This window comes from Astyanax mexicanus, chromosome 17 (genome assembly GCF_023375975.1).
Source record: "Astyanax mexicanus isolate ESR-SI-001 chromosome 17, AstMex3_surface, whole genome shotgun sequence".
Taxonomy (NCBI): domain Eukaryota; kingdom Metazoa; phylum Chordata; class Actinopteri; order Characiformes; family Acestrorhamphidae; genus Astyanax; species Astyanax mexicanus.
Genome location: NC_064424.1, coordinates 7502360 through 7517898, shown reverse-complemented (window position 1 = coordinate 7517898; position 15539 = coordinate 7502360). Strand labels below are relative to the sequence as shown.

At 39.8% G+C, this 15539-nt stretch overlaps 1 protein-coding gene across 4 annotated transcripts in view; it reads left to right on the top strand.

Annotated features, from left to right (window-relative positions):
• Nucleotides 1-3348: 3348 nt before the first annotated feature.
• zbtb16a (zinc finger and BTB domain containing 16a) overlaps nt 3349-15539 on the top strand; it is a 193323-nt gene continuing 181132 nt past the window's right edge. For 2 of the 4 annotated variants that reach the window (XM_049466533.1, XM_007250066.4), the window contains exons 1-3: nt 3349-3458; nt 9152-9909; nt 10885-11479. In XM_049466533.1, the coding sequence (XP_049322490.1) occupies nt 9246-9909; nt 10885-11479 (1259 nt within the window). In that variant the 5' untranslated portion in view covers nt 3349-3458; nt 9152-9245. Of the gene's footprint in view, nt 3459-3579; nt 3720-3898; nt 4083-9151; nt 9910-10884; nt 11480-15539 lie in introns of those variants that run through there. The other 2 variants (XM_022676025.2, XM_022676024.2) reach the window with 2 other exon arrangements.

The following is a 15539-nucleotide window of genomic DNA, read 5'->3' as shown; positions in this document are numbered from 1 at the left end:
ACTTAGAACATCAAGTTATTACAACTAAAGGAAAAGTTGATTTAACTTTTTTATTTTTGTTATACTGTAAGACCAGATAAGTTGAGTTTACTTACCTTTTTTAAGGCAGCTGGTTTGCTCAATTTTTTTAAGTAATGGGGAATGAAAACTTGAGTTAACATAAATTAAAACATCAAGTTATTACAACTAAAGGGGAACTTGCTTTATTTCTAAGGTAGCCCAGGGAGAATCACTACACATGGACTGTGACAGAAGCCGATGAAAAAGAAGCTGTTACTGGCAACAGACTAAACTCAGTTATTATAAGTTGGTTCAGCTCAAAGATCTCAGTTTGAATAGTACAGTATATGTGCCCACAAATGTTCAACTAACTCGAAATACTAGTGTGTTGATTAGAAATATCCAATTTTATTTGAAACAAACTTAAATCATGTAAAAATGGTTTTACAGTGTAGAGGGACAGGGCAACAAAAAGCTTTAAAAATAGAAAAAAGAAATTTGTATATACAGCTCTGGAAAAACATAAGAGACCACTTAAAAATGATGAGTTTCTTTGATTTTACCTAATTGAAAACCTCTGGAATATAATCAAGAAAAAGATGGATGATGCACCAGGGGTGGCATAAAGTTATCCAAAAGCAGTGTGTAAGTCTGGTGGAGGAGAACATGATGCCAAGATGCATGAAAACTGTGATTAAAAAACAGGGTTATTCCACCAAATATTGATTTCTGAACTCTTAAAACTTTATGAGTATGAACTTGTTTTCTTTGCATTATTTGAGGTCTGAAAGATCTGCATCCATATTTTTTGTTATTTCAGACATTTCCTGTTCTCTGCAATTAAATGCAGAGTTGTCTAGAGCTTTAGTATCAATCTGGAAATTTTCACTAGTAAATTATCTAGTAAAAATTATCACTAGTAAAAAGAAAGTAGATTACATGTTATTTATAGTGAAATATGGATTAAATATTGTCTCTCTCTATCTTTCTTACACACACAAGTACAAACACACACACACACATACACACACAGCTGCTGGCCGTTTACACACATTTTTTTCCTCAGTGATTTAGCAGATTAAAAGTTTCAAATATAAAAATCATCAAAATGCTCTGAGATAATGTAATAAAAAAGTAAAAAAGGTCTGTTTGCCACGCATGATCCCTTGATCCCACACAACACTTATTAATATTTTTCCATCTCCTATAAATACAGGTAAGTAACATTTTTAGGAGCATTTTAACCTTTTTAACCAATTTTTGTATGTGATATCAATAGTGTAAACATACACAGACAATGCTTATTTATTGTATCTATGCTTCCCTCTACCAGTCAAATATTCTCAGTGCCACTGGCTGTGACACAAGCATGTATGATCACAGTTGGCAATGTGTTCTTTTCGTGCAATGCTCTTTTTTTAACTTTTAAACTAAACCATCCACCTGAATTGTTTCCAAAATGCTTTATTTAAAAATGCATGGAGTTAAATTGTCTGGTAAAGACACAGAAATAAAAGAGTTTTATGACTCTTTCTTTTATGAGAATAATGAATAATGCACAATAACTGCAGTTAATATATGTATATAATATATACGTGTGCTTGAACTGTTGTGCACTGTAGAGCAGGAGCTGGTGGAGTGCTGCATCTGCCTGGATGAAATTCCTCTGCTTGCTCCTGCCTCGTACGTCTGATGATAATAGTAGACTATAATAATTTCTCTCTCATCTTGCTCTTCCCTGCTAAAATGGGGATTAAGTGGAGATTATGGCAGTGCCTTTTTCTTTATCCCTCTGTAAGCCAGCGGAGCATGCAGCTCAGAGGTGACGGTGCACTGTGTGATCTCCTGTCCTGCAGACATGAACTGTACCGGGGCCTGAGAGACCCTCCACTGTAGCTGACCCTCCGCTCTGAGTTTCAGCAGCACTGAGCACAGCTGGAAGAGTCTCAGAGCTCTGATATGAAACAGGTGGGAAAGATAGAGGAGACTGTGATGCTTCATAAAGCCTGTGGTGTCTTCAACATGTACATTAAACTCCTCTCACTGTGGTCAGATAAGTGGGTGGAGCTTAATTTCTCCTCAGAAAGCTCTGAAGATGATTTGCAGCTCATCATGAGCTCAGGAAAAAAAATATTATTATTAATATTATTATTATTATTATTATTTCTTTATTTTTTATAATGGAACTTTATTTAGGACCCACCACAAACTAATTCATTTATTTATTTATTTACTTAGTTACTTAGTTAGATATTTAGTAATTTATTTATTTTTCCTAAATTAAGAGTATATTATTATTATTATTATTAGTAGTAGTAGTAGTAGTAGTAGTAGTAGTAGTAGTAGTATGGACCTTTGTCCAAAGATACTGGTTACGTTTGCCACCCCCCCCCCCCCCCCCGCCCCCCAAAAAGATGAACAGGTGACTTTTTATTTAATTATTGTTATATATTATTATGATTATTATTCTTGTGACCAATGAGTCTGGTCCTGCTGTGACCCTGACCAGGAAAAATCTAAAATCTGAACATATCTTTATGATTTGATAATTATTATGCTGATTCATGTTACTACTACTACATTTTTATTTATTCATTCATCTATTTTTATTAGTAGCAGCTCTAGAATTATTACTCACATGCTGTAGTATTATTAGTAGTAGGAGACATACAGTGGACACCCCTTTTAAACATTCTGTAATAATTATAATAATAAAAGCTCCTATTTACTTAATTATATTATATATTAATTATATTATTATATAATAAAGATTGCTTAAATGCTGTTTTTCAATCAACATTTAAAAAGATAAACGATTATTCAATGTGTAATGATGCACCATTTGCATATGAGGGGATGTTTAATGATAGTTTTAAATTTTGTTTTTCAATCATCAACATTCAAACATGTAATGCAACCAAAAAATAAATGTTTATCAAATATGTCAGAAAGCACCATTTGCATATGAGGGGATGTATAATAAATGTTGTTTAAATGTTGTTTTTCAATCACCATTTTAAAAAGATAAACGTTTTATTCAATTTGTCAGAATGCACCATTTGCAAAAGAAGAGATGTTTAATAAAGGTTGTTTAATGTTGTTGTTTTTTTACAGATCATCAACACCGAAAGATGTAATGCAATGCAAGCAAAAAAAGTATGAACGTTTAATCAATGTTCTTTGCTATGCAAGGTTTGACTGACAGCAAAGATTGACTCTGTTGCGCAGAAGCCCCTCTAGGTGTCGCGCTCTCGCAGCGTCTCGCGGCTGGCCGGGACTCGGAGCTCGCTCGCTCGCTCGCGCGCGCGCACGCTGACGTCACCGCGGCGTTGATTTGCTGAGGCGGCGGCGGAGCGGAGTTAGAGCGCGAGAGCGCGGCGCGCGACCTGCCTCACTATGATCTAGAGCCGGTCAGCGCGCACTAGCAGAGAGCGGACAGAGCCCGCGCGGAGAGTCAGGTGAGTGCACGCGGCGCGGAAACAAACACAAACATGCACATGCATACATACAAACACATGCACACACAAACACGCACACTCGCGAGCGCGCGCGCGTGCAGAGGGAGAGAGAGAGTGCTGCTGGATACTTTTCTGCTACTGTTTGTTACTGTGTTTGTTTGTGGAGCACGCGCTGGTTTAAAGCACGCCGGAGCTCGCGCGTCTCGGGGGGATGAAAGGAGCCGCGTGCTCCGCTCTGTTTAGAGGAGGAGAGGAGGAAAGGTAAGCGAGAGAGAGAGAGAGAGAGAGAGAGAGAGAGAGTGTGTGTGTGTGTGTGTGTGTGTGTGTGTGTGTGTGTGTGTGTGTGTGTGTGTGTGTGTGTGTGTTGTATATATGAGCACCTGCTGGAGCTCCGGGGCTCCGGGTTGATTGTACCGGGCCACATGCAGGGATGTTGTGTTGACGTAAGCGGGCGGCTCGAGCGAGGGGGACGAGCCTCCATCCAGCCTCCAGCCTGCACGAGCTCCCTGCCTAAACTCACTGTCTGTCTCTCTCTGTCACACACACATGCACGAGCGCGCACGCTCTGTCCAAACTGTTGCACCACCACTACTACTAGCACCAGCAAAACCACTCTGTCTGACTGTAAGTGTGCCTGTCTGTCTGTCTCTCTCACTTACTGTCTGTCTTTGTGTCTCTCTCTTTATAAGTGTGTCTGTGTGTGTCTATCTGTCTGCTTCTCTCTGTCTGCCTTTCTGCCTGTCTCACTCTCTATCTCCATTTCTATTCCTCTCCCTACCTTCTCGCCTGTCTCTCTCCCTCTCTATTTCTATGTCTGTCTTTCTCTCTGTAAGTCTCTCTGTCCCTCTCTTTCTGTCTGTCTCTCACTGTCTGTCTTCCTCTCCGTCTTTCTCTCTCTACTTGCCTGTCTTATTCACTATCTCTATTTCTATGTCTGTAGTTCTCTCTGTAAGTATCTTTATATCTCTCTTTCTGTCTCTATCTCTCACTGTCTGTCTATATCTGTCTCTGTCTATCCCTCTCTTTACCTGCCTGCCTGTCTCCTTCTATGTATTCATATGTCTGTCTTTCTCTCTGTAAGTCTCCGTGTCCCTCTCTTTCTGTCTCTGTCTGTCTGTTACTGTCCACTTTCTCTCTCTGTGTATCTGTCTCTCTTAATCACCAACTGTCTGTCGGTCTCTCTCTGTGTCTGTGTGTCTCTATCTCTATGTCTGTCTTGCTGCCTGTCTCACTTTCTATCTCCATTTCCCTGTCTCATTTACTATATATATTTCAATGTTTATATTTCTCTCTGTAAGTCTCTGTGTCCCTCTCTTTTTGTCTCTGTCTGTCTGCCTTTCTCTCAGTCTCTGTCCCTCTCTACATATTTAGAACAGAGCCGGTCAATCTGTATTTCTCTCTGTCATACTGTTTCTCTTTTTCTCTTTCTGCCTCTGTCTCTCTTTCTCTACCTGTCTGCCTGTCTCTCACTCTCCTTTTCTCTTTATATGTCTGTTTCTCTCTTTCTGTCTCATTCCCTCTCTGAACATATTTGTCTGTGTTTCTCTCTAAACTGAGCCTGTCTGTCTCTCTGAATGTATTTCACTCTGTAAGAGATGTTTCTGTCCCTCTTAATATTCAAGAGGCAAAGAAGCTTTATTAAGCATTACAACAATAAAAACTGCCTCTTACTCTCTGTCTGCATCTCTCTTTTTTCTCCTTACCCCTTCTTCTTTCTCTCTGTCTCTCTCTCTCTGTCTTTAAATGAGCATGTATGTCTTTCTCATTAAGTCTGTCTCTATCCCTCTGTCTGTGTCTGTCTCACTCTGTCTATCTGTAGTTGCTGTAAGTTGAAAGTCACGTTAATGACGCTCTGGTGGCTAATCAATTGATAGGGACAGTCAATATAATCGATAGCACGTCAGATTAGTGTTGAGGTTAGAGGCAGGCGTGCAACAGCGTGGTGCTGTGTACTCGGGTACTGTAGACTTCATCATGCTTTGCTTACCGTTTGCATGCATACCGTTTAAAACGCTGCGTAATTTCTGCGTAGCGCTGGTGGATGCACTTTACGCAGCTATTGATCAGGCTGCGCCTTCGGTGCGTTACCTAATTTAACAGCATGCATGCACACCCCGCGCACGCGCGTGCTCGCTCACTGTAGATGTACATAGTGTGTATATATATCTATCTATATAGATAGATATATCTATCTATATAGATATAGTTGTAACTTTTGGCTGTTCACTATGGGTGCAGCAGCAGAGAGCGCACGGCGAGCAGTGTCCCGCGCGCTGCACTGGCGAGACGAGGCTGTCTCTCAGTCTCGCCGCCCTGTTGCTGCCGTTCACGTCCTACCCAGGAACATCAGCGTCTCAGCAGCCCCGCAGACAGACACACATACAGACAGACATTCCGTGCTTCACATAAAGGCTTCTCTCTGTTGAATTACAATCGGGACCCAGGCGTTTTGGAGCGCGTTACGCACGGGCGAGCTCGTTACGCACGGTTCCCATGTGTGCTCCCAGCCTCTGAGCGCTCCCAGCTTTTGCAGACAGACACACGGCGTGTAGAAACAGTACAGAGAGAGACAGAGACAGATAAAGAGACAGACAGACAGACACAGGCATGCGTAAACGTAAGAGTGAGACTGTCCCTGTGCGCCCAGACGTGGACTGTGTTTTGGAGACGCTAGGTTTCAGTGAATGAGTGCCTGTTGAAATTTGAGGTTGAGACTGTCTTCTTGCTTGGACGCGATCAGGAAGGGGGGGTGCACATTCATTTGTATGCCACGCGCTTCCCTTCCTGCTTTAATTCTCAGGAAAAGTGACTGAGCTGGTGATGATGAGCCACCTGTATATGGAGAAACTTGCATTGCTTGTTTTGCCTTTATTAATACACATTCATATATATATCTCAACATTTTTATATGCAATATATGGTGGTGTTGAGAAACTTGCATTGCCTGTATTATTGCTTATATTAATACATACTCATGTATAAGAAGATAGAAATCTTTTAGACTATGTAAGTTACATAGATCTACTATTAAGAGTATTACTACAGAACACAATAAAGCATTCTGCATTAGGGCTGGGCAATATGTGATATATAGAAATATCAATATTTTTATAGACTTGTATAAAATATTCAAAATGACTATCGTAATATTGCTACACAACTTGTAGTATGTCTACAGTGTATGATTTAATTCCAAAATTTTATTTAATTAAAAAAATATATGTATATCGGTTGTTTGTGTGGAAATTTATGTTGTAGAAAGTTCATAATTAAAGGAGCAGCATGTCTACATTATTTCACCAGCATCTTAAACAACATAATTCAGTGCAGTTTGTGGAGACTGGAATACCAAAATGAGTGCAACTAAGTGTTATATATAGATCCACTGATAGACAGTATGTGCTATTTAAATATATACAGTATGTTGTGTTTTTGGTAGAGCTGAGCGATATCATACAAAATTATATCATGATATATTAAGGCATTTTTATTTATTCATAAATATTTATCAGAGTATTTTGACTCCCATACAAAATACATAAGCAATGGCAAATTTATTTCAAAATTTCAAAAGTATTTAAGTTTTCTTTAACAGTACAGTGACAGTTTTTTACATTATTTTTTTCTTTACATCATCCAATTAAACAGGATTTTTTTACACATGGAATGTAGAGTTTATTCAATGTACGTAAAGCACTGTTAATATGCTTTATGTACTTAAACAAAACTGAAAAAAGTATCCTGTTGCTCAGCTCTAGTTTTTAGCATTACATATAAATACTGATATTTTAACACATTTATATAATCTGTTATATAGTTTTTTTTTATCATGCATTTTATATCATATAATAATAGCCACATTGACCAGCTCTTCTCTGCACATCTCATTATTTGTATAAAGTGCATGAAGTGCTGTGGAGAGAGGAGGTGTCAGTGGTGTTAAGCTGCTCATATGACTTAACATATTTAAAAAAGGAGAGTTTTGCTTCATACGTATGAATTAGCATATATTTATTGCAGCTTGATGAGCTCGCTCAGATCATCATCATCACCAAAAGTCTTAATCACAGCCACTCAGACCTCTCTCCCACCTTCATCCACAGACATACATCTAAAATACATACTAAAATCCTGATTTTCTTTTTACTAATTGTTTATTTTTCACATTTTCAAAGCAGTCTCCTTTGGGTGAATAAAAAAATAATAATAATGTTTAGTATTATTTTTGAGAAATGGAGTTAGCGCCTCTATAATTCACTAATTATATTATTTGTACACTGTAATCGTGTGAATTCTCGTCATTTAAAAACAGAATCGCGGCTTTAGGTGGACATGTTGTTGCTGCTCAGGCTCTGAGCTTTTTGTGACATCCTCTGTTCCAACTGTTCCTGGCAACAGCTTGCCTCACCCTCCATGCTCCGCTCGCTATCCCACTCTGTGATGAGAATACTGAATAAGATGCCATTTCATTTCAGGAGGCTGTTGATGGGCTTTGTGAGGCGGGCTCCAACACACCGAAACAAAGGCGTGATTACAGGCAGGGTTTTCCCAGCACTGATGCTAAATTTCCATGCCTCTCGTCATCAGGGGCACTTGTCATTTTAACATTTTGATAGACCTGGCTGAGGGGTTTGGGCTCTTTTTTTTCTTTTGCATGTGAAACTGTGTTTGCAAACGTGTTATTTGGATGGCAATTTAAAGTCGCTCGCTTTGCTTGGAGAATTTGCTGCCGTCTTTATAAGACAGCTCTGCTGCATTTAGTGTTGACTAAAGGTTGTAGGAATTAGAATGTATGGTTTAATGGCTTTTATGTTGCTTTTATGGATTGATATTTGAACAGATTCAGATTTGTTTCAGGTTTATTTATCAGGTTGTGTGTTAGGGATGCATTATATATCATTTTAACATTGATATCATAAAAAAATATATATTTTTACCTTACAATTTCAATGTACCAGAGTAAAGATTATACAGTATCTACCTAATACCATTTATTTCACTCCAGTTATTGATGCACAGATTGCATTATTGCATTATTATCATGACATGTTGGATCATTGACCTAAAGAAATTTGGGATGATTTTTGTATTGTTAATATCAAGATACAGTACCAGTCAAAATTTTGGACACGCCTTTTCTCATTCAATCATTCCATTCTTTTTTTATGATTTATATATATATATTTTTTACATGATAAATGTAATACTAAATACATTTAAAGCTTTACAGGAAAACATCCCAAATAACCTCAAATTACCATCTCAGTTCATCAGGTTTAGATCAAGGGATTGGGGGATTTATTATAATTATTTTTTAAACTGTTTAATACATAATGCCATATGTGTCCCTTTTTAATTGTGTTTTTGTCCCTTATATTAATATATAATGTAGAAAATGAATTAAATAAAGAATTAAAGAACATTCAATGAGAAGGCGTGTCCAAACTTTTGACTGGTACTGTGTGATATAAAATATATCATAATGTAATTTTTTCTCGGTATCGTGCAGCCTTAGTGTGTGTAGATATTCACCAGTTACCAGATATGAAAATGTCTGTCTGCTTCTTGTATCAATCAGGAGCAATACACAAAAAACATTTTTTTGTGTCTTTCTTTCTCGATATTTAACCCAATCCTTCTCCTCTTCCATTCTCTCTCTCTCTCTCTCTCTCTTTCTATCTCTCTCTCTCTAGACTGACCTTATCTTGTTTACAAAGATAACCGAACAGACTGCTGAGTGGAAAAAGAGACACTCATGAGTTGGCCTGGTGGGTTTTGGGAGACATTATGGATCTGACTAAAATGGGTATGATACAGCTCCAGAACCCCAACCACCCCACCGCTCTGCTGCACAAGGCCAACCAGATGCGGCTGGCTGGCACGCTGTGCGATGTGGTCATCATGGTGGACAGCCAGGAGTTCCACGCTCACCGGACAGTGCTGGCCTGCACCAGCAAGATGTTCGAGATCCTCTTCCACCGCAGCAGCCAGCATTACACGCTCGACTTTCTCTCACCAAAGACCTTCCAGCAGATCCTTGAGTACGCCTACACTGCCACGCTCCAGGCCAAAGTGGAGGACCTGGACGACCTGCTGTACGCGGCCGAGATCCTTGAGATCGAGTACCTGGAGGAGCAGTGCCTGAAGATCCTGGAGACCATCCAGTCTTCGGACGAGAACGACGCGGAGGTCGGCATGAACGAGGGCAACGGCGGCACGGAGGAGGACGACGAGCGCAAAGGGAGGCACGGCAGGAGCGTCAAGAAACATTCCATGGAGGACAGCGGCTACGTGTCCGCCGCCCAGCAGGCGCTGGTTCTGTCTGGCATGGTGGACCAGAGCCCTTCTGTCTCCACCTCTTTTGGCCTCTCCACCATGAGCCCGACCAAAGCTGCCGTGGACAGCCTGATGAGCATCGGCCAGTCCCTCCTGCAGAGCGGCATGCAGCACGGTGAGTACAGAACACTGTATTAATAATGTATTTCAGTCATTGGTCAGTGGTTTGATATTGGGTGTGTAAGAAGATATCAATATACCTTAAATTCAGCGTTTTCTGAATAGTTCTGCATTGTAGATTAATACTAAAATCATCCAAACTATGTTTTTAGATTCTTAAAAGTAGGATCTCTTACTTAGATTAGACAGTTTTGCACATCTTAGCTGGATTTTCTCAGTTAGTTTTATGAAGTAGAGTTACCTGGAATTCAGGCTTTCAGTTAACAGCTGTGCTGAACTCCTCAAGAGTTAATTACCTAAATTTCTTCCTCTTAATGTTAGTTTGAGAGCATCAGTTGTAAAGTAGTGAAGAGGTAGAGTTACAGGTATACAGTGAATAATAGCTCTATTTGAGTAATGTTATAATCCATATTATGAGAAGCAAGAATTACTCAACTAAGTAAAGAAAAAATACTTTAAGAAATGAAGTACAGTCAATCTGATGATTTCAAGATCAAAGCCCATCAAAAACATTGATAAAACTGGCTCTCATCAGGATGAATTCAAGAAAGGAAAAGAAAATGAAGGTGCCTCCCTTTGTTGTACAGAATAAGTTCATTAGAATTACCAGCCACAGAAAGCTTAAATTTACATCTCCCCAGAGTATTTTGGTTTGTTTAACACTTTTAAGTTACTACATGATTCTTTATGTATTCCTTCATAGTCTGAACTAAACTGTCATTTATTACTCATTATGTTGTCTTTTTAGAATTAAAACTTAACTTTCCTTCTATATGATTTGGAAATAAAATATAGCAGTATACATAGTATATCTTACACTATCATAATATATAGAAATGTATAAAATCATACAATAACACCTGTTTAATGATACAATATATTTATGTGTGGGCAGCAGTTTATATTAGATTTTCATGTTTGCAGTATCCAGCACTGTGATATTGAGTAACCGATATCAAATCCTCTGCAGCCTTACAGCATGGCATAAGTGCTGATCAGCTACAGGGCAACTCCCACCACGCCATGACTGAAATCAAGACGGAGATGATGCAGGTGGACGAGGGCGGAGAGCACGAGAGCCCCAGAACTGCCGAGACGGGCGGCTGCAGCAACGGAGATGCGGACAGGAACCGGGACGGGCCCGGGACGCCCACCAGGAGCAGCGTCATCACCAGCGCCCGTGAGCTCCACTACGTCCGTGAGGAGGGGGGCGCGGACCCTCAGGCTGACGTGGGCCCGTTGGGACTGGAGGGGATGGCCGGGATGACCGAGAAGCACCTGGCCTCTCTGTACGGCCTGCCGCCCAACCACAAGAACGAGGCCATGCTCTCCATGCCCTCCATGGCCTCGTCGCTGCACATGACGCCGGCCCTGCCCATGTCCATGGACTTCAGCGCTTACGGTGGGCTGCTGCCGCAGAGCTTCATCCAGAGGGAGTTCTTCAGCAAGCTGGGCGAGCTGGCGGCCAGCATGAAGCCCGACGGGCGCGGTGGCGTCGGCCAGTGCGAGCGCTGCAACGTGTGCGGAGCAGAGCTGCCGGACAACGAGGCTGTGGAGCAGCACAGGTGAGTTAAACTCTGCGTTTAATATTGGAGCAGTGCTTTAATTCTGGTTCTGTAGATCTACAGGTGCTGGACAATGAAACTGAGGTGAAACACCTGGTTTAACCACAATAATATATTGTCCTGACGGACAGTTCTGGTGGAAACAGGAGAGTTGAGGTGCACATTGAATTCTGCCGTGATTTGGATACAATCCGGGTTAGCACCCGAACATCCCTTTCAGACTTCCTCTTACAGCGTCCACAGTTAATCCTGTTGGATGTGGTTGGTCCTTCTTGGTGGTTAATGTGACATTACCCTGGATACCGTGGCTCTTGATGCATCACAAAGACTTGCTGTCTTGGTCACAGATGCGCCAGCAAGACGTGCACCAACAATTTGTCCTCTTTTTAACTTTTTGATATGTCACCCGTAATGTTGTGTGCATTGCAATATTTTGCAAAGAGCAAAACTGTGCTCTTACCCTGCTAATTGAACCTTCACACTCTGCTCTTACTGGTGCAACCATGTGCAATTAATGAAGATTGGCCACCAGGCTGCTCCAATTTAGCCATGAAATCTCCCACACTAAAATGACAGGTGTTTCAGTTTCATTGTCCAACCCCTGTACGTTCCTTGCTCTATGTTCCTGTGGGTAAGGTTTGACTTTTGGCGTAAATTATCTGGTAAAATGAGAAACTGATTCTGTGTTACGAAAGTTCTCCTCTGAGAGTTCAGATCCAAAACCGACGCCTCCAGAAAGCCTATTTGGGGCCGCTGGCAACTGAAGTTGCCACAGGTTATACCCGTCTTTTCTCTTTTAAGAAATAGAAATTGAGTAAGTTACACAGCTTTTTAAAGTTTTGCACATGAAAGAAAGCTGTTATACAATGGAGTTTTGTGGATTTAGGAGGAGTAACTGTTGAATCTGTTGAAAATAGGTCACTTTCATTCAAGCTGTGTTCAAAATAGGCCCAACTTTAGTTAACTGGATCTGTGTGGTGGAACTAAACCCTACAGGACAGTAGAACTCCAGGACCAGCGTTCAGCACCCCTGAACTACATGTTCCACATCCTGTGACCTGCGGAAGTGCTGTGGTGGTGCCGAGTGTTTTGCATGCTGGATTGGCTTTGTTCGTAGCTTTTTGTTTTGTGTGGGCGTGTGTTTGTGTTGAGTTGGCTGGTGTTGAGGTGTTTTTTTTTTTCAGGTGAAAAGTCTTTTATTTGGTTTCTTATTTTACTCAGGCAGAATGTGTGCATTAAAGCTCCAGTGTTTCAGTTATTGTGACTCAGGGAAAAAAATAAATGATACACATTTTTAGAAACGTCTTGATTAAAGAGCTGAGGGTTTAAGGGGGGAGAAGATGAGTCACGGTGATAGCTGATGAGCTGATGATTTGCTTATTTACTTTTATGTTAAATGTCGGTATCCTTTAATGTCTGCTTTGATGAATGTAATGAAAATGAATGAGCGGCAGATTTAACCTGGTGCAGGTTTTATCTGTGCAATGTATAGGTTTCTACTTACTTACAGGAAATTGATTTTCTGCAAAGATACATACAAGTATAATTTATCAGATGATAAATAAGATGGGTTATGTAGGGCTGTGTTGTTTGTGTGTATGTGTGTGTTTCATGCAGGAATCTTGTAATTGGAAAATTGAGTATGAATCTCTTCTGGTGTTCTAAGATGATGAAATATCTGTATTTAATTTAGTGTTCAAATCTATTTAATATGTTTATTTTTTCTCTAAATTTGATTTTAAAAGCTATTTTGAAGAAAAGTAAAAGATTACTATAATATTACTAAATACAGCTCTGAAAAAAGTTAAGAGACTACTTCAGTTCCTCTGAATTTGCTATTTATAGGTTTATGTTTGAGTAAAATTAACAATGTTGTTTTATTCTATAAACTACAGACAATATTTCTCCCAAATTCCAAATAAAATATTGTGATTTAGAGCATTTATTTGCAGAAAATGAGAAATGGCTGAAATACCAAAAAATTTGCAGAGCTTTCAGACCTCAAATAATGCAAATAAAGCAAGTTCATATTCATAAAGTTTTCAGAAAGAGTTCAGAAATCAATATTTTGGGGAATAACCCCAGTTCTCACAGTTTAATCACAGTTTTAATGCATCTTGGCATGTTCTCCTCCACCAGTCTTACACACTGCTTTTGGATAACTTTATGCCTTTACTCCTGGTGCAAAAATTCAAGCAGTTCAGTTTGGTTTGATGGCTTGTGATCATCCATCTTCCTCTTTATTATATTTCAGAGTTTTTTTAATTTGATCAAATTAAATAAATCACTTTTAAGTGGCTTTTTTTCCAGAGCTGTATATTTTTGTAGCTCTCTATATTTTAGTACAGAACGTTTCTAGATATATTGGGACATTTGACATTTGATTTAAAAATATATCCATTCAGTTTTATTCAACAAAGGCATAAAGCAGTAAAGGAAAAATTATGTGAAAATTTAATGTGGCTCTTAAAGTGTTTGAGAGCATCAGTTGTAAAGTTGTGAAGAGGTAGAGTTACAGGTATACAGTGAATATATTTATTTGAGTGTTTAATCCATATTATGAGAAGAAAGAACTACTCAATTAGGTAAAGAAAGAAATGACTAGGAAATGATCGTCAGTCAATTTAAAAAAATTTGACTTTGTAAATATTTTCAAGTGCTGTCGCAAAGATCTTTTAAAAAAGCTTTATGATGAAACTGGCACTTATCAGGACCACCCCAAAGTGAGGAAAGTGAGATCAAGAGTTACCTCTGTTGTAACTTCTAAATATATTGGGTAAATATATTTACAATGCGAACTAGATCCATTCAGTTTAATTGAACAAGTTCTCAATACTGATATATGAAGCTATAATTTGTAGTGAATAAAGGAAGTCAGAATAGCTCCCCGAGCTTCACGTCTCTCTCTCTCTGATTGTGATTGTGTGTGGTAGTGTGGCAGTGTGGTAGTGTGGTGTTTGCTGGTGGCGTGCAGGCGCGGCTGGGCGAGCTGATCATTTCCAGGCTTGCTGTGGTGGCTGCTGAGTGGTCCTGGCGAGGTGCTGGTTGAGCCCATTAGCCGCACCTGGGGAGGGGGCTGACTAATGGGAAGCAGCCTCTCCGTCCACCCCCTGACCCCCATGGTGTGGCCAGTGACGGGCAGGCTCGCCTGGGCCCCAGCCACCCGCCACAAGGAGGGCCTTATTAGCTTTATGAGTGGGGCAGGCTGTCCGGCTCAGGAAATGAGGGCCGTGCGCAGGACCCGGGCCGACCTCCACACTGTAACCTTTTGGCCACAGCTCTGGCCTCTGCTTCTCGTCAGGGTAGCTGGAGGGGGTGTCACAGGGAGCAGGACGGGGCGAGGAAATCCACGCCAGGCGCGCTCTGCTTTTGAAGCCTTGGCTACATTTTTGGAGCAGTCCGCTGTAGACGGCTTTAGGCTTTGTGTCTGAAAGGTATCAGAATGTGTTGACTTTTAATAGTATACAAAAGGGGTGGATAATAAATTAATTAATATGCCAATATTTCATGGTATTTTCGCGATAATGATACTTTTGGCCATATGACTGAATAAAAATTCATTTTATTATTGCATATATGACATATGATATGCCACACCCCTAACTGAGATATTTAAAATAAATACAATAATAATTTTATCAGATTTATAACAGAGGTCAATGATCCAGAATGTCTCTTCAGATATCGCCAAATATTCAGGATTAAAGTAACATAAATGATACTAGACAGATATAATCTGTCTCTAGTAGATATATGAAGGGGATTTTTTTTTACTGTTTTACTACAAATAATTAGGGATGGGTGATAATATTAAAAAATAATGGCAATATTATAGCATATGCTATGATATGGCACACCCCTAATTAGATTAGATAATTGCTCCTTATCATTTCAATCCTCTTCTGCAAAAGACTGGTTTACACTTCAGAAAACGTACAGTTTAAGGGCATTAATCCCTTAAAGAATTTTTTACTGATAAAATGCTTTGATGTTTTCGATAAGAAAAAATATCATAGAGATCTTTTAAAATGCATCAGTTTTAGATATTTCTAGCCCTAGT